The sequence below is a fragment of the Postia placenta genome, assembly GCF_002117355.1.
Source record: "Postia placenta MAD-698-R-SB12 unplaced genomic scaffold POSPLAscaffold_8, whole genome shotgun sequence".
NCBI lineage: Eukaryota > Fungi > Basidiomycota > Agaricomycetes > Polyporales > Adustoporiaceae > Rhodonia > Rhodonia placenta.
The window spans coordinates 25418-43269 of NW_020169839.1; the positions used below are offsets into that span (position 1 = coordinate 25418).

General features: G+C 54.9%; 4 protein-coding genes across 4 annotated transcripts; 2 read left to right on the plus strand and 2 right to left on the minus strand.

Moving 5' to 3' along the window:
- Positions 1-302: 302 nt before the first annotated feature.
- Positions 303-6544, minus strand: POSPLADRAFT_1144801 (hypothetical protein; the record flags this gene model as incomplete). Its single annotated transcript, XM_024485732.1, has 14 exons — positions 303-374; positions 480-494; positions 546-884; positions 3702-4071; positions 4156-4259; positions 4322-4558; positions 4607-4666; positions 4718-4886; positions 4939-5421; positions 5469-5554; positions 5610-5668; positions 5720-5825; positions 5925-6404; positions 6527-6544. 14 exons carry the CDS (start codon positions 6542-6544, stop codon positions 303-305), a joined length of 2598 nt encoding a protein of 865 aa, XP_024338159.1.
- Positions 6545-6898: 354 nt separating this feature from the next.
- POSPLADRAFT_1143970 (hypothetical protein) lies at positions 6899-7276 on the minus strand (the record flags this gene model as incomplete). Its single annotated transcript, XM_024485639.1, has 1 exon — positions 6899-7276. The coding sequence occupies one exon, from the start codon at positions 7274-7276 to the stop codon at positions 6899-6901; it is 378 nt and encodes a 125-aa protein (XP_024338160.1).
- A 351-nt stretch (positions 7277-7627) lies between these two features.
- On the plus strand, positions 7628-8381 carry POSPLADRAFT_1046788 (hypothetical protein; the record flags this gene model as incomplete). The annotated part of the gene is made up of 2 exons (XM_024479119.1): positions 7628-8132; positions 8200-8381. The coding sequence occupies 2 exons, from the start codon at positions 7628-7630 to the stop codon at positions 8379-8381; spliced, it is 687 nt and encodes a 228-aa protein (XP_024338161.1).
- A 2383-nt stretch (positions 8382-10764) lies between these two features.
- POSPLADRAFT_1046789 (hypothetical protein) lies at positions 10765-14971 on the plus strand (the record flags this gene model as incomplete). Its single annotated transcript, XM_024479120.1, has 13 exons — positions 10765-10817; positions 10927-11054; positions 11202-11257; positions 11443-11458; positions 11518-11630; positions 11844-11933; positions 11984-12032; positions 13011-13228; positions 13478-13512; positions 13568-13611; positions 13661-13728; positions 13778-13878; positions 13936-14971. 13 exons carry the CDS (start codon positions 10765-10767, stop codon positions 14969-14971), a joined length of 2007 nt encoding a protein of 668 aa, XP_024338162.1.
- Positions 14972-17852: the final 2881 nt, after the last annotated feature.

The following is a 17852-nucleotide window of genomic DNA, read 5'->3' on the forward strand; positions in this document are numbered from 1 at the left end:
GTCAGACCTCCCCTGTACTCTTATAAGCTGGCGTCGGCGTTGAACAATGCATCTTCCCTCTCTCGCACAAACCCCCGCCATCTACTCATTACTCGAACCACATTCGCGACCGAAGGTACGCAAGCAACAGGTAAGGTTGAGCTCTGCATACGGTGGAGACGAGAACACATGTGCGTGGTCATTCGAACCCGCTTCGAGACTCGTTCGTTCGGGCGTTGCCATTCGGGCACGCATGTCGCCACATATTCGGGCTTTCTCAGCGAGTGAAGCATCGTGTTCATCGATCGTTGTCGCTCAGAGTTTTAGTTCGTCGATTCATCGCGCATCACGAACATTTGCAAGTTAGCCTTGGACTGCACATAAAGGCGGGCATACTGTGACCAAATTTCAGATGCACAAGAGCAGATCAGCATTTGACTGCGCATCTCGCAGACAGTGCATCCTTGCCTCTGGCGAGCCGAGTCGGAGTGTGGACTGACCCTGCCGAATGGGCTCTGCAGGTTCGGTCTGGGGTTGAGCTGCTATCAAACGGGGACGAAACATACTTCATCACAGGAACCTCTCCGCCGGGTGCTCGAAGTGGTCGCAATCGCCCTGGCTGCCAGGTGCTCGATGACAGGCGGGAGTGCCCAATTCTTGCACCCGAGCTGAGCACGGCGCTGCCAGACCCCGGCTGGGGTCGCTGGGAGTCGCTCACGCTTCCACACGTCCCAACGCACGCGTTCACACTCCTGCAAAGCCATGCACGGGAGGCGGCGCAGCTGCCCGCAGCGCCCCAGTGGGAGAAACACCTCGCGAGCGTAGGCATCGCGTGCCGGCCCGTCGACGGCCGGATCGCGCGCTGAGAGCACAATGCAGACGCAGAGAGCGTGCTGCAGCAGGAACTACATGCACGTCTCGGGATTCAATTTACTAATGCTGAATGCCTACATACATACATACCTTGCTACCTATGCAGAAACTCTGTGAAGCGGGCATCCCGCACAGTGCTCGCACTCAGGCCGTGCCAGATACACGTCATGTGTTGAGTATTCAACGCAACATTCTGGCCTGTTCACTGTTGTCCGCAGCAACGCGCGGGCATCTGCTAGTTGATCTCATATATACACGCGCCCGCGTCTCACACCGCGCCCGCGTCTCACACCGCGCCCGCGTCTCACACCGCGCCCGCGTCTCACACCGCGCCCGCGTCTCACACCGCGCCCGCGTCTCACACCGCGCCCGCGTCTCACACCGCGCCCGCGTCTCACACCGCGCCCGCGTCTCACACCGCGCCCGCGTCTCACACCGCGCCCGCGTCTCACACCGCGCCCGCGTCCGCCTCGGGCAGCTCGATCACCACCTCCCGGCACGCCGCCAGCGCCCGCCCCCACAGCGCGCTCCCGCCCTCCAGCGTCGCCCGGCTCCCCACCACGATCAGCCCGCGCCGCGCGCGCGTCCACGCCACGTTCAGCCGCCGCCCGTCATCCACAAACCCGATCTCCCCCGTCGCGTTCGCCCGCACCGTGCTCAGCACCACCACGTCCGCCTCCCGCCCCTGAAACGCGTCGATCGTGCTCGCCACCACGTCCGCCCCCGCCCCCGTCGGCAGCACGTCCCGCAGCAGCTGCACCTGCCGCGCGTACGGCGTCAGCGCCGCGATCGACAGCGCCCGCGCCGCTCCAGCGTCTTCGCCTGCGCCCGCCTCCGTGGCAGCGCGCGTGCGCAGCAGCGCCACGATGTGCCGCACCAGCGCCGCCTGCCCCGTGTTCCCCTTCGACGCCCGCCCGCTGTCCTCCTCCACCGTGCACGGCACGAACACCACCGGCACCGCGCGCCCGCCCTCCTGCGGCCACGGGAACGCCGTCCCCGCGAGCGGCCCGCCCGCGCCCGCGCCCGTGCGCAGGCGGCCCTCGTAGAACTCGTGCGACGGAAAGCGCGCGACGTCCGCCGAGAACCGGTACTGCACGTCCAGCATCGTCCGCCGCACGCGCGCGCACGCCGCGCCCGTGTACAGCCGCTCGAACAGCGACCGGTCGAACTCGAGCGCCTTGCCCATCGGCCGCACCGTCGGGCGCAGCTGCACGCTGCACACGCACACCCCGCACGCACACGCCAGTCAGCGCAAGCCCCACATCGCGCAAAGGACAACGGGCACGCACTGGTCGCCCACGAGCACCGCCTGCCGGCAGCCCTTGGCGAGCGGGATGAGCGCGACGGGCTCCGTGACCTGCGACGCCTCGTCGACGAGCACGGTCGCAAAGTCCATGCCGCGCAGCACGCCGAGCCCCGCGCCCGCGCACGTCGTGAACACGATGCGCGCCTCCCGCGCGCGCTGCTCCGCCTTCTGCATCAGCCGCGGGTTGTCCGTCAGGCTGCCCCCCACGCGCGCGTCGATCGTGTACTTCTGCAGGCCCTTGTTCACCCGCGCGCTGTCCGTCGCCACGCGCAGGATCTGTGCGTCTTCCAGGAGGCCCCGTGCCTCGTTCTCCGCCAGGAAGCGCTCCAGCACATTGTCGACGGCTGCAACAGAACGCACGTCAGCGCCGATGCCGCACATGCGCCGGACACGCACCGTTGTGGGTGGACGCCGTCATCAGGATCTTGGACTCTGGGTCCTGCGACAGGAATCGCGCCAGGATCTGCACCACCACCGTCGTCTTCCCCGTTCCTGGCCAGTCGTGTCAGCGACACCATCACACTCTCACTCAAAGCGGCATGGCGTTACCCGGGGGTCCCCAAATGAGCGCCAGGGCACCGTTGTCCGCAGACGCGACTGCAGCCTGCTGACTCTCGTTCAGCGACGCGGACGCCGCGAACCGCCGAGCCGCATCGGATGGCTCAACCGCCTCCTCTTCGAAAGGCTCACCCGCCTCGTCGTCGTCGCCCGCAACGCCCACGACGACATCCGCAAACGCACAGCACTCCGCTCCCTCCACCGCGATCCTGGCGACAGCCTCCATCATCGCCCGCGCCGTCGCCACGCTCCCTGCGTCGTACACGTGCCAGTCCACGCGCGCGTACTCGGGCGGCAGGGGGTGCCGCAGCTCGAGATACAGCTCGCCCCGCCCCGCGCGCAGCACCACCGCGTCGAGCACCGCCGCGCGCACCCCCACCGTCGGGCCCGCCCGCTCCTCGGGTGACGCCACCCGCAGGCGGATGTGCGAGTGGATCCGGACCGGCGTCGGCGCGTCCACGCGGACGTGCGCCATGACGTGTGTGAGCTGTGCCGCGTGCACGGGGGCGGGGGCGGGCGCGTCCGCACTCGCGTCCGCGTCCGCCTTGGCCGTACCCGCGTCCGCGGCTGCCTTGGCCATACCCGCGTTATCCTTGGCCCTGCCCGCGTCTACCTTGGCCTTACCGGCGTCCTCCTTGGCCTTTGGCGGGACAAGCCGCGCGAACGTGGGCGCGGTGCGCTGCCGCCGCGGGCGCCCGAACTCGTCGCAGGGGCACGCATCCGCGGCCTCTTCCGCGCGGTCGAACGCGATCCCGAGCGCGGCCTTGTACACGTAGCGCCGAGCGGCGTCCTCCGCCTCGCCCGCGGAGCGCCGCTCGTGCAGGACGAGGAGCAGCTCCTGGACGAGGTCGGCCGGACGGACGCCCAGCGCGACGCTCCACAAGAGGTCCAAGTACGCGGCGAGGTCCATGCGGGCGAGGTCGTCCGCGAGCCGCTCGAGGGCGGCGAGGGCGGCGATGCCGAAGTGGGTCGCCGAGCGGATCACGTTGCGGATGATGGACGTGGCGAGGGGCGCCATCGCGTCCGGGAGGCGCGCGGGGCCTGCGGGCAGGCAGTGCTTCAGCACCGAGTAGGCGAGCGGGGGGTGCTGCTGCATGCAAGCCTCGATGTCATCGAGGGGGACGTCCTCCCTGTGCAGCAGGATGTCGAACAGGAGGAAGACGCGGCCCTCTGCGCGGTGCTCGATCGCGAGCTCGATGTACCTGCGGACGGTGGCATGCGGCTCGGCGAGAAGCAGGCGGGCGACCTCGTCCTTCGGTGCATCTGGCGCAAAGACCTGCCGCCCGAGCGTGTCGTCTCCCCAATCGTACGAGTCGATGGAGTTAGCACTGAAGGGATGAGGTGTCTTGTCGAACCTGCGCAGGAACTCGTCTGTCTGGACGCTGGAATGCCATCAACCTCGTTCGTCCACGATCAGCCAAGGCAGACAATATACTCACTGCTCGAAGCGCAAATCAAACGCTTGGTGCGCTACGCGGTCCCGGTTCGACACCACATGGATTTCCAGCGAGGTGATGGGCGTCCGGTTGACACGCCCGCATTGCTGGTATCGTGCACACAGTTATATGAACAACTTCAGGGTGATAGTGAGCGTGAAGCCCTCACCCTCTGCACCCGTGCCGAAATCTTCTGCAGCGCGATGCTAGTGACAACATCAGACCCGGATTTCTCCGGGGGGCGCACCATGAAGATGAAAGTGTTTGCCCTGGTCTTGTCGTATAGCTGGAGTGCGTTTTCGCTGCAATGTAATCTGTAGCCTTTCGTGCCCCGCCAGTAGGTTGACATGATCTCGGATGCCTTCGGCATGAAGGGACAGACCAGCACGTTGTCGTTGATTTCGGGCTATATTACCGGTGAATGCCAGTTGACACCAGCAGGAGCGTGGCATACCTCATCGTCCCAGGGAATGTCGCCTCTCAGGAAGACGCCAACGGAAAACCGATCTTCAGTCTGTAGGCCACTGTAGGTTAGCATCGAACATTCAGTATCGCTCGCACGAACCTTGAATATAATGAGACGTCGCTTATACTGCTGAGTGGCCTCCTTCAAGTACTCAAAGAACGCCGCGCGACCTTGCACCGTCGACGTATACAGCCTCTGTAGCCGCAGGGGTCCTCCGAGATCACGGCTCTCCAGGTCCCGAGGCCGCAGAATCTCGGAGCGAATGAGACTGAGCGTTGTCAGCGTTCGCAAACCGACTTAAATAATTGACTGCAGCGAACCTGTTCCAGATGTAAGGATCGTTCTCCGGCGTCAAGCCCAGCTGCATGCTGAGCGCATGTTTCTCGGACGTTGCGAGCGCTCCAAAGTCAATGTGGCAAAGGTACGGGCGGATAGCAATGCCATTTCTTCTCGCGAAGGCAGTCGCCATCGTCAGGGTCTCGTATTCCGACAGCGACGACTTCTCTGTCGACAGGAATCGGGACAGGACTACTTCGGCTGCTTCCGGTGGGAGACTTGCCGACTGCAGTCTGCCGGGTATGAAACTGTCAAAGAAGTGCTTCGCCGACTCCTGAAGGAGGTCAATGATGTACGGCGTATCCGGGTCGGGTGGTGACAGCAGTCGTTCTGGTATCTTGATGGGGGCGCCATCAACGGCTTGTGAATGCAAAGCGTTGAGCTCTTGACATTCATCGCCCATGGCACCCTTTGGGCTGCACCGAACCCATCTTGCGTGCAGGGCAGTGATTTTTGCCAGGGCCATCCTGCGATACTATGGGTTTCACAACGGCCTGATCAATATGTCGCTTACGTATTGTATGCCGCGAAGTGCTTAGCTAGGTCGGCTCGTGTCACTTGAGTGCCGACGCGCTCTTTGGGAGCAGGATAGGTGTAGGACTAATCGGATAGCATGATACACTTCGTGATACGTGCAAACATAGTTCATCCTTACCTCGGCGACCTTCTTAGGCACGAGATCCGGGTCCCACATCACCAGGAATCTGTCGCCGTCTGCAACATGCGGGATCAGAAGTTGATACAAACATAAAACCATGGTCATACCGAGGTCGCCACCAGAGCTCATGGATGGAGCTGCGCGCTTTCCCTTGGAGGAGAATACCACGCAATCCACGAGATGAGCGAGTTTAGGATGGTCAACAGCCCACAGCTTCAAACAGTCTCCAGGATGAAGACAGGGATTGCGAACAACCATAACCTGGGTATTCGTCAGGGTAGAGGCGCCGCGCCGCGGCACCGAGACACGTACGTGAACTTCGCCCTCCCGTAAGACGCCATAAGGATCACAGACGCCGAATAGAAGGCGAGACTTGAGAATGATCATCCGAGAGCGAAACTTCTCGTTTTTCTTAAAGGAGGCGAGCTCTGACATTTGACAAGCCCTGATCTTCGTCTGCACGCCTTGAGCCTCGATCCCATCCAAAAGTAGACGCTCAGCGAAATCGTACTGCCCCACCGCGCACAGGAAGTTGAAAGCAACCTCCCAGTCCGATGATGCAGCCCTAATCCACTGGTGATAGGATTCCTGTTTTGCAAGTAGCGCCTCAGGTGTGACCCCAAGACTAGCAAGAAGAACAATGATGTCGTTGTTTAGTCGTCCAAAGGCGTAGGGCACTGAATGATCAACCATCGAGAATGTGTTGTCGCGGGTCGCAGAAAACTTTCTCTGGCTTGCACGAAAATGGACATGATGATCTTGGTTCAATTCGGGATGTAACATGAGTACGCCCTAAGGATGTCGTCATTATTCTGTATGTGTTCTGAATCGAGTGGAACTTTCACCTTATACCCTCTGTAACTTCATTTCGTAATCAGATGCATTGTTCGAAACCAAGCGAAGAAGAGACCTACCGTATCTGGAAGACACATGGTGTATACGGTCTGCCATGGAATATGAACCGCTTGTGGCGGCTGAGCTGTACAGCGAAACGCCTGGACATCAGTCCGCAACCGTCTGAGAACATCTCGCCGTTGACCACAATATCATCGATGTCCTTCGTCCATCGGGGGTCGAGGTCCCAGTCCAACTCAGCTTTGGAGAATAATAGACCTATCCTCTTCGCCCCTTGAGGATGACTCAGAAATAGCAAACGAGTCTAGGCTAACGATGCCTGACTTACGCTTAGCTATATTCATGATCTTTTTGAATTCTCCATAGCTATAAATGCGGTCATCCAACTCTGAGTCTGAACTTGCTTCCCGCAGGAAGCAGCTGCGCGATCGCTAAAATACTAAATCAGAACCTGGCTCACGACGAATGGAGATATTCACCAGCTGCGAGTTACTGTGGCCGTAGAATCGATATTGTACACCATTCAGAAAGAACCCTGCCTGGAACAATCGCACCATGTATTCCCTCGAGGTGGAGGCAGGTGTATTTGGGAATCGTAACGCCTCGAACGATGCTAGAATGAACTTAGACGTGTCATCTGCATTAAGAATTCGGTTTGATGGAAAGGAGACCATGTCCAGAGTGATAGCTTGCGGAGAGAATGATACATGCTTGCCAAATCCGGGTCGACGTGGGGGAGGAACTGTAGCATTGAAGCTCCACGTAGCATCCTCGGGTAAAGGATTGCTGTGCAACACGATGGGACTCATCGGTGAAAGACTTGGAGGTCAAGTGAGGCAAGAGCCGATAACACTCTTGCCCATCGACATTGCACGTATATAGGCGGAGATAATCGGTAAAATTCTCTCAAGCGCGCAGACGCCGCAATATGTACACATGGCACAGCCAGCGTCTTCGTCCGTGAACCTTATTCCCCAAGGAGGAAAGCACTTCTTTGGCTTCTGTATACACATGGTGAATCGTGTTCCCAAGACTTCAGTCCGTGCACCGCGCACGTACCCCATTAGACCGGCTGACCTTGCGGATATTGTCGAGAAGCAACGGGATGTACGTGTAACCCACAGTTGTGTTTCGTTGACTCATGATGCTCCAATGGAAGTATGGAAAAAGAACTCGATTCCGGACCGTATGATTGTCAGGGCAAGGTTGGCCAAATCACTGACAATGGCATCACTGTCGATGGCCATGTACAATATGCATATGACCGTCTTGTGCGTGCGGTCTTCATCCTCGGACCCTCTTCCAGCGGCAAAACAACTTTGTGCAATGCTCTGGTAGAGGATCTGGGTCTAGACCGCTCGCGCTACGTGACGGAGGTCGCGAGGAACGTCATGAAGACTCACGGGTTCACGCGCCATGACACAGACACATTCGAGATGCAACATACAATTATGATGGCGCAACTCAGAGCGGAGGAGGCTGTCTTGAAGAGATATAGTGAAAACATTGATTTTCCACTGGACATTCTCAGCGATAGATCCGCAATCGACCCCGCAGTATACGCTGGGACATCCACTGCCGCGGGCGCAGCCGAGCGACAGAAAAGGTTGTTGAACGATCCTGCCTTCAGAGCAGTTCTTCCCTTATACCAGAAGTCTACGTTTGGTAAGCAGCGCAAGTCTTCCAGAACCGTACAAAACTGACGAGGGCTGACTAGTTGTGTTGCAACCAGTGCAAGACTGGTTTGAGGACGACGGAGTGCGATCGCTTGAAGATCCACGGGTCTACAACACCCACTTGTTCGCTGTAATGGAGGAGCTCGGGATTCCGTTTGTGTGTATCGGAGAGGAAAGGAAGGACATACGCGACAGGGTAGACTTTGTACGAGAGCTCCTGGAACAGCAGAGGGCATGATGTATCGGTTCCATGAAAACCCCCGAGATAACGACGCGTCTGAACCACGTCAGCGCTAGCTTCGAGAGCTTCGAGAGCTTCGAGAGCACGACACGGAATACTTGCATGCAGGATGTCCGTCTATGCATGTGATACTGTGGAGCATGCCGGCGTAATTACACCCTAATGTGGAGGACCTCGTAGGCACTAATCATCACGCTCAGCCAACATCTAAAGGGCGCTGCAGAGGGAAGGAGAGCCTCAATGTCAAATCTGGTCTAACATATCGAGAAGCTGGTATACTCATCTCCACAAGCAGACCCGCATGTTTGACTAGAAGTACTCCACATAAATCCTTGAGAATTATATTCCCGTAGGCGTACGTAGAGCTCCTGACGGACTTCGTGATACCCGAGTGCCTTCGCTTGCCATGCCTCGATACGACGTGCCAACCTCTCAGAGAGCCAGTAGAATATAGAGGTATCAAGTGCAATAGGCGTTCATGAGAGGCCCAGCAGAGGATGTCGATTCTCTTAGGAGGATTGAGCCGAAAGAACCGAGGGTGCTTTAGCCATTAGCGGCTCAAGTCATAGGGTTTTCGACGTACTTCAGGTATCTCAGCATGTGCTCAGACATTTCAGCCGGTAGAAAAGACATAGGCCACTGTACGCAGGTAGATGATAGGTTGGCCTGACACCTCAGAGAAAGCGGTGATTATGGTAGGCGGACAAACGCGAATACCACTTGGTCCTCCGATTCTCGGACTCGAGCGCGACTTCAAGGTTGCGTCACGTGGCCGAGTCCGGAGTCCGATCGCAACTTCCTGCGACGTAGTATGGTCAATGTTGTCTGTGGACCGGGACAGTCTGACCTATAAAAATTTCAGAAGGGAACCATTGCTGTAAAGACGAAGCCAACTTAGCAGGGCGTTGTCTGCGTATCAGCTGCTATGTATAGATGATCATCACTTTTACGCAGGTAGGTAAGTCCTCCACTCATAAATGGCCTTGCTCTTTGAAGTCCGCTGTTCAGCCCATTGCGTAACATACCATCTCGACAATACACATGTCTATACAGTTATAAATCAAATGAATAAGAAGGACCATATCCTGCCGTGCAGGTTTGTTCGATATGCTCTTGCAATATTGCAATTATCTTACATAGTGTATCCTGTATACGAGAGCGCTTCATGGTGAGTGGCCAAGAATAAATACAAGGCCTATGATCTCATGGTCTAGCCCACGACCGAATTTACTCCTGTCCTGTGTCTAATTCAGAGTTTAGCGACCATGCCTCGAGACAGCTGTTCAAAATACTTAACAAGTTAGTGCAGGCTTCAACGATTTCGACGTCGATACCGCCTGTGGGAGAACTTGCTGTGGTGACGGAATATAGAATTCTTCCGTCTGTCACAGCGCGGTGGCATTGTCGAAAATGTCGCAATGCGTTAGAACTGGTAATCATTATTTTGTGTACGTGTCATCAATCTAATTATCTGGTCGGTCAAACGTCAGACCTCTGCATCCGATGTACCTTCTTTGGATCTGAATCTCACACAGGTTAACCCACGTGTTGGAGACCAATACGCGTGAAGTCGTCTGTTTTCGATCTTCGGCCATCTCCTGCAATCTAGAGTGAAGCTATGGTGTCATCCGACGATCAGAATGCCTCCGTCGAAGCGCGTCTTCCACGTTTCCCGCGAACAGGGCCATCAACCGCTCCGACGGATTGATTCTCGGTGAGGTCATCTTTGTTTGTCCGGGGCCGAGATAACTTTCTCTTGATCATCAGGGCCGATATGTCCGTGCGTGTCTTTTGCCCATGACGCAATGCTTGCATCCGCGGCTCTGCAAAAGTGTATATTCGCCTGTTTCAATGCGGCTTATCATGGCAACATCCACATGGTGCTAGTGTCTTTGATTACATGCTGCGCGGACGGTTAAATCGCACGGAAAATCAAACGTTTCCTGCACCAGAAAGCTATTTAGTCGCTCTTACTAGATATGCCGATCATTCCGGACGTGTTGGCACTCAGATTACCCTCTCCCGCGCAGTGACCTTGGCGACCACACGTTGCTTTACACAATTGCAGGTAAGCATATCTTCCTATACGCTACCGTCTACCTCGCGTAACACATATTTATCATATGCTGCTGTCTCTATGTACTAGACACTCTTCTGACGTCACTTGCTCAGGTCCACAAGCGGCGCTCAAATGTGGCAGAGAACCCGAGTGTCGAGCACGTTTTTTCTAACGTATCAACACTTTCGATCTGCACGGTGACGTATTTTGCTTCTCCGCGCTCACGCCCTTACCATGGAGCTGTTCGAGTACCTTTCCAAGGATGGTGGTGCGCCGGCAACGCTATAGGCTTCAACTTCGAACATTGTGTTTGATTTCACGATGCAGTATGGCGATCGAATTTTCAAGACATTGTCCCACATGCCCCCGGACTGGTGAGCTTGTGCGTCGCTCACCAATATTATTCCATAATACTGAGAACTGGACACTGCCATTGCCCGGCGCTTCTCAACCCGGAATGCGGTCCGAATGTTGCGCATGTAGTCGACCGACAACGTCAAATATCACACCGGCGCGATCTTTCCGAGAGTGTGGATACATCCTCTCGTACATCGGTCCGACGACGAAGCTGCGGTCGTTCCTTATGAACATAAACCGCCCGGACGTCGACTGTAGGCCCCTCACGCCCTGACGCCACCATCAGAATGCTGCGGTGCTCTCAGAATCGCTGCTGTACCGGGAATCTCCTCGGCGACCTCTGTCAACCGGCGATTCGATGCTTGTTGGGTGATGTCGTGATGCATGCACGCTCTCTGCAGCCTTCTGGGTTTCATCTCGATTCAAGGGACCGATGGACAGAGAGCACGTCCCGATGGTCCGTACACCACCATCTTGTCCCCTAATCCTTTCACTGGCCCCACTCTCAATAGAATCCCTTACTTCCAAGGTGATATCGGAACGAAGGACCTCGGCTGGAAGGATAGCGTGTATAATGTCGCAGTGATGCGCTGTTGGTGAGTCCTGTGCTTGTGCTTTTACGGCCATGCCCACCTGGCTCAGATCACCTTGACAACTAGTGAGTTCTGACGTCGTCGTCGTTCAATGGTAGGACAGCGCCCTATTACCTGCATTTAGTACGCGAGGTACGCGATGTCTTGCCCGAGCTATGTCGTAACATACTGTCCCGCGCAAGACCAATTCGGCAATCGCACGAAGGAAAGATGCGGACGTTTACATTCGGATCCCGGGTAGGTGCACCGGGTTGATCAACGATTTCACCCTCCTATACGCTCACATCCGCGGCTATCGAAGACAAAGTCTAGCCTTGTCTCATCCGCATCAGGGCACGCGACAGTTCATCAGCTGACATTCCTTCACGTTGCGACGGCATACTGTGACAAAATGCAATAATGGCTTAGCCAACTACAGAGATGAACGATAGAACTCGATGCGTTGCACAGGGAACGTGTCAGCTCTTCTTTACCATTCCTCCGATCACGGAGCTTTCGTGTACAATGTGTTGTATCCTCGTTGGCAGAGCTTTACATCAGGTAAGCTCTCTGTATCGTAAAGAATTTCTCCTACAGAATGACTATCATAGTGTATGGCGGACAACATCGACAAGGAAGCATCACATTCACATTCACCTGGTCAGTCACTCCAAGACCATACCTCACAACAGTCCCTCACGGAGCGGCACACATTACATTGCTCAATACCAGAGTGTGGAATAGATGTGGGACTCGGGCCGGATCGCTTTTCGGATGGTCCCTAGTAACACGTAAATGGCGTTTGCGCTTGTGGACATCGCGGAACTGCGAAGCGTTGGGAAGTAGGTCCCCAACACAGTGTATCATCCATTCGTCAAGTACTCGGCCCGTAGTTCCTGAGAGTTGCTATGGTCCCTGCCACTAGCATATCCATCTTGATACCTCATATTTCACAGCGCAACGACGCCAGCGAAAGCTGCGCAACGATTTACTGAGACGCTTGTGGACAATACTCTGTGCTCTCAACGCATTACAATGAGCTAAGGCGAAATTAAGCAGGTATTAGTAAGTTCGCTCTCAAAGGTTATCTTATCACTAGATTAAGTTCTGGCTTGACCCGAAGAGCGTCTGTTCTCGGAACCGGCGCCAGTAGATTTTCCACGTCGACTACAGATGTGAGGTCCCCGTGCGTACTCAGGGTTTGTGTAGCGCTCGGATGTTCCGACAACTTCATGATATGGAGTTTGTCCATTCATGAAGTCCCGATCCCATTCCGGGAAGCCTCCCGGAGTCCGGTACCCATCCTCTCACTGACAGGGTTTCCGATCAATCCCTTGAATTTGCATACGCTCACACAGCCTGGTCGCCTCCTATCGCTTCTCACACTGTCCCGTCCCAGGTCTGCCTGCCAGCCTTACAAGCCCAAACATGAGGACTCTGGGTCACTGATGCAGTAGGTCGTTGCTGTCATCTCAAACCTAACCACCAAATATAGGCAACAGCGCCACAGGAGTTGGCCCGACCGCTGGGCCGTTTGGCAGATGACGTATTCTCTTCGATATTGGATTCACACGTAATATCACTCTTCCTCGACAATGCAGATACATCCAATCTGGGCTAACTGAATCTGTCCTGCAGGGACCTCATCTGCGCACACTGAGCGCCGTTACGAAATTGCAGAGACTCATATCATGTCGCAGAACGTATTTCAGGCGAACGAGCGGTGTCATATTCCAACCCAAACTCCCCCCGAACAGACACCCTCATGCAATCTAGCGACGAGTCCTACCAGCCTCGAGACCGCCGTCCGTGGACCGAAGAGGAGGATGAATCCCTCCGGGTGGCCATTGAAGAAGGTACTCGAATCTTCACGTCGGCAAGCACAATGCTAATCCAGGGTACTTGCAGAGGATCCGGAGTCCAATCCGCCAACACGGTGGCACGCAATTTCTCAGCATATTCCAAGCAGGACAAATAAAGACTGTCGGAAGCGTTGGTGGGCCCAGATGGCCACCGTCGTGTCGAAGGGAAGCTGGACGTCAGATGAAGATGATGTATGAGAATGCAGTTCAGCTTTCAGCAAGATCGCTGACCTGCTTATCTAGAGACTCTGCAGTGCAGTAGAGGAGCTCGGGCCTAAGTAAGTAATAGTTAACGCACATTAGCCACGTGGTGAACTGACGGGTCAAGTATAGATGGGCCCTCGTAGCAAACAGAGTGCGTACGCGGAACAGCGGACGTGAGTTTTCGAGTATTGATCCAATTATACCTGTATTGATGGCATACAGAATGCGCAAAGCGTTGGAACGACGCCCTGAACCCCACAATTGATCGAAGTGGTTGGAGCCGAGAAGAGGTGCGAATTTATTTACGAACATCATTTCAGGAGCTTATTTTCTTATTAGGACGAACTATTGTTGGACGCAGTTGAGAAGTACGGGCACTCATGGGCCAGTATTGCTCGCACTTCACTTCCTGGTCGCACGGGATTAGCCGCGAAGAATAGGTCAGCTGCTCACGGGACTCTGAGACGCTCAGCGGCAATTACTGACTATTCTTGTAGATACAATCATCTCATGCGGGGCTCTTGTAGAGCCAACGGCAAGCGGACTCGACGTGTCTCAACTGCATATCCCGCACCAAGAAGGCGAACTTCCAGGAGCGACTCAATGTCTTCCTTCGTCTCCGGGACTCCCAGTCCGACCTGGAGCGCCAGCCAATCATCGGGATCAGAACCGGGAACAGTTCCCTCAACGCCCAAGCTCGTTGCAGAGGGAGATGAAATCCATCCACCACTTTTGTGCACCGGAGCAGACGATGCTATGCCGATTGACTTCGCAACGCGTCTTCACACGCGCTTGCCGTCCCCATTGCCGCTTGTCCCGTCAGTGGGTTCTGAGAAGCGCCTCTCAGACGCTTACATCACATCCACTCCCTTGCACAACTTTCCGGAGGCCTCTTCTTCCGCGCTGGCATTCCATGACTTCTCGCCAGATTTCAACCCCTACATGTATCCATCTCCGTCAGACGTGCTTGGTGATGCCGAGCAGATGGAGTTCTTCAACATGTGGTCGCCAGGATTGTCAGGGCCGACAACGCCTGCAGAAGCCGCCTTCTTCGACCCCTCTTTCTCCTTGTCGCAGCATGCTTTCGAGACGCACGAAACATTGGCTGCGAGCGGAGAGCTATCCCCACGAAGCTCTCATGGCGATAGCATATCTACTTTTGCGCAGCCCCTAGCTGCTTTCGCGCCTCAGGAACACCGCCTATCTTCACCCCTCTCGCAGTCAAACCTTGACATATCAAATGCAGTTCTCGATGCACATCTCACTGTCGGATGCATACCGGCATTCCCCGACAAAGCTAGCGTTCATCTCACACAACCCATTGCGGACTCCCCAGAACGCCGAGTCGCTGTTGCTGTCGCAATCTGCGATCAACAAGACATATTGTCCACGGTGCACTCCCTTTCGCAGAGTCTTTCTACGATGCTAGGGCAGGGGCAAGGAATCAACGCAGACTCGTTCTTATTGGCTGAGCATGAGCGGCTCTCGCCGATAGGATTCTCAAAAGATCAGGAAATCTCGTGGACGCCCTGAAATCCAACTCCGTCAGCTTTCTGATTGCTGTTCACGGGTGCTGCGAGCGTGGCTCAGACGAAGTTCGCGTCGTAATGTATTGTACTCTTCTGTATAGACATGCCCTCGGACATTGTATCATGATTTAGTTCGCATTCTTGTGTATAGACTACCCCATAGAAATTCTCTTTAGGTCTTGAACGTCCGATTGTCTACATGTGACGTCTATACGGAAACGAGGTCTCCTTGGACAAGGACAGAGTACTGCTCGAACCTATGATGCTTCCTGTTGGTGTACGACTCACATTCTATCAAGAATGACTAGTTTCCAGTATAATGTCTCTGACGTCGATAAGTGCTTCTGGACGTCACGAATCACGTTTCGGGTGCAAAATGCGACTGGCAGGATGAATCTCAGCTGCTTCTGCGGTGAGCTCAGGCTCTTTTAAAAAGAGCTTGAACATGGTAGAGTATTTGTCATTGTGACGTCGAGTCGCAAGCGGACTACTGTATCACGGCAAAGCATTGTTAATTGACCTGCTCCTTGCATGCCAGTTGATACGCCGGCAGCGGTGGCTAATAGACGTTCAAGGTTTATCTCACGGTTCTGAATGCCTCGGAGGCTGACATGGGAGACCGTGGGCACCACCGAGCTCCATCCAGCCATATCCATCTCAATATGCAGCCAAACCGCCATGATCACAGTAGACCTGTGAGATCAAATCACTACTGTGTCCATTCTCTAACTGTTCTTTCGAATTGTGACGTGGAAACGTCAACGTGTGCAATAGCAGGCTACAAGTCGAGCTCGATACGAAGGTAGGAGAGCAAGGTTATGAATAGCGCGCCCGCAGCAACCCTCCGATGGGGAGTCGGAGTGATGAGCCCATCAATTCGGCGCGATAGTTCGGAGATATTGCGCTCTGCCAATCAAGATCCCCTTGTTGGGAGCAGTTGTTACTTGTACGAGCCCGCTGCTTCATCCTTGTTCCGAGCGGATTGTCATAGGCCGCTAGCAAACGTCAAGCATGGCTTCCATGACGTCGGGTGTTCTGCGCCTACCAACGGCGGTGTATACTTCTGCATTAAGTGAAATTTCCAACTTAGAAGTTAGAATCACTATCTAGAACACGATAAGTGCGCGAGTTCAACAACGTTTATGGAGGCTATGACAATCAGACAGATAGAGTATTTTGTGCAGAGTGCTTTATCTCAAAGTACATCGTCATGATAAATCATTAGATTGAACACAGACGAGATGCTTCTCCAATCTGAAGTGCCCTAAATGAACGTTAGCCAGCTTTCGAGAGGAGTCGTGTAACGGAAGTAATTGCCGGTGTCGATCGATGGTTTGATCGGAGGCCTGATGGCACTAGTAGGAACCCTCATTGGGAACGGAAGAACATCTCCATCTCAAAGCTCGCAACTATTTGGCATTGGCCTTGCTCAAGAGAACCAGGCAAGCAGAGAAGCTGCGATGGCGGACTAGCGCTTCATGTCGGAAGGCGCGTAAGAAACAAGGTTCAGGAAATTGCCTTGCCCAGCTCCTGTTCTCTTCGTGCTCCATCGGCTTCTGATCTGGGAATGTCACCTCGACGAGTGACTGGGTACCCATGGTCGTCCTTCATAAGGAGATAACCTGGGGATATCACAACACCTGGACAGTTTACGCTGTGCAGGCAGACGTCTTTCGCCATCGATACTGCTTGGGTTACAAATCAACCTAATGGAAGGCCTCGAATACTGCCTTCTCAGAAGAATATGGGAGATCGTTGAAGTTTGAACGTTGCTAAACCTGTTGCGCATTTTCTCGTTGACCGCGCCCGAATGAGCAAAGAGATCTGGACCTGACGAAATGCCGAGATAGTGCTTTTGAGGAATATCTGATCGGGTATGATAGCTGGAAAAGTGAGTTCAATGCCGATAGTCAATGTACAGCCATATTGTATTGCAAAGTAGAGACGCTGTGGGTTTTCTCTGGACCTAGAAGCCAGCGGCGGGTGGGCCGTTTTTAGCGATGGGGGCGGATGGAAGCCCGACACGAGCATGCGGTCGAGAGTCATACATTTTTGATAATGCGGAATGTATTTCCAAACATATATATCAAGTTCTCTCCTTTTAGAGTGAGGGTTTCCATTCAGCCAATCGATTTCAAGGCGGCTCGCCATGGGCGACGGGAGATGACATGTGTCGGAGATGTGTTGAACGTGAATGACTCCAGCGCGGGATATGGAGGTCAGATCAGATAGTGACAGGCGTTGCCCGAGAGTGGTCGTCGCCAGGATTGGTTGGGTGGCTCGTATTCCTCTTGCTGGTTTCTCGATGCGGCCACACTGACCAAGGGACGCGCGCGCTGGACCCTGGGCGGACATCATCACGCAAATAGGATTTGAGATAAGGCGAGCACACCTACTGCCATATTTGTTCGCTTCTTAAGCATTGTCACTCGCGAAAGAGACGATGTAAATTTGCTCCGGCCTCCGATGGCAAGTTGAAGTAGTGAAATGAGTACATAATATATAGTGACCATTATGCGCCAAATACTGACGCCAGGGTTCAAAGCCGCGGCGAAAAGAGTCGGAAATAGTTGGGTAGCGTAAAGCGCCTTCAATAGGAGCCGGGGTGTTATTAGAAGAGAACAAGCCATCAACATCCATCCCTATCCTACGTGATTGGAGCGGAGTAGAAGAGAAGCTGCAGAGATACACATAAGCATGTTCTAGACCGCTGGTCAGCTCCCAAAGCTGAGAAAGGGGGATGCTATGCATCAGGGTCTCCATTTCGGTCTCAGCGACTGCCCTAAGTCAACGCCTAATATCCTGCAAATCGCTTTGTCGAGGGAAGAAAGGACGAATATAAATGGTTTTATCCTGCGCGTCAACCCAAATACGGAGCGAGGGCT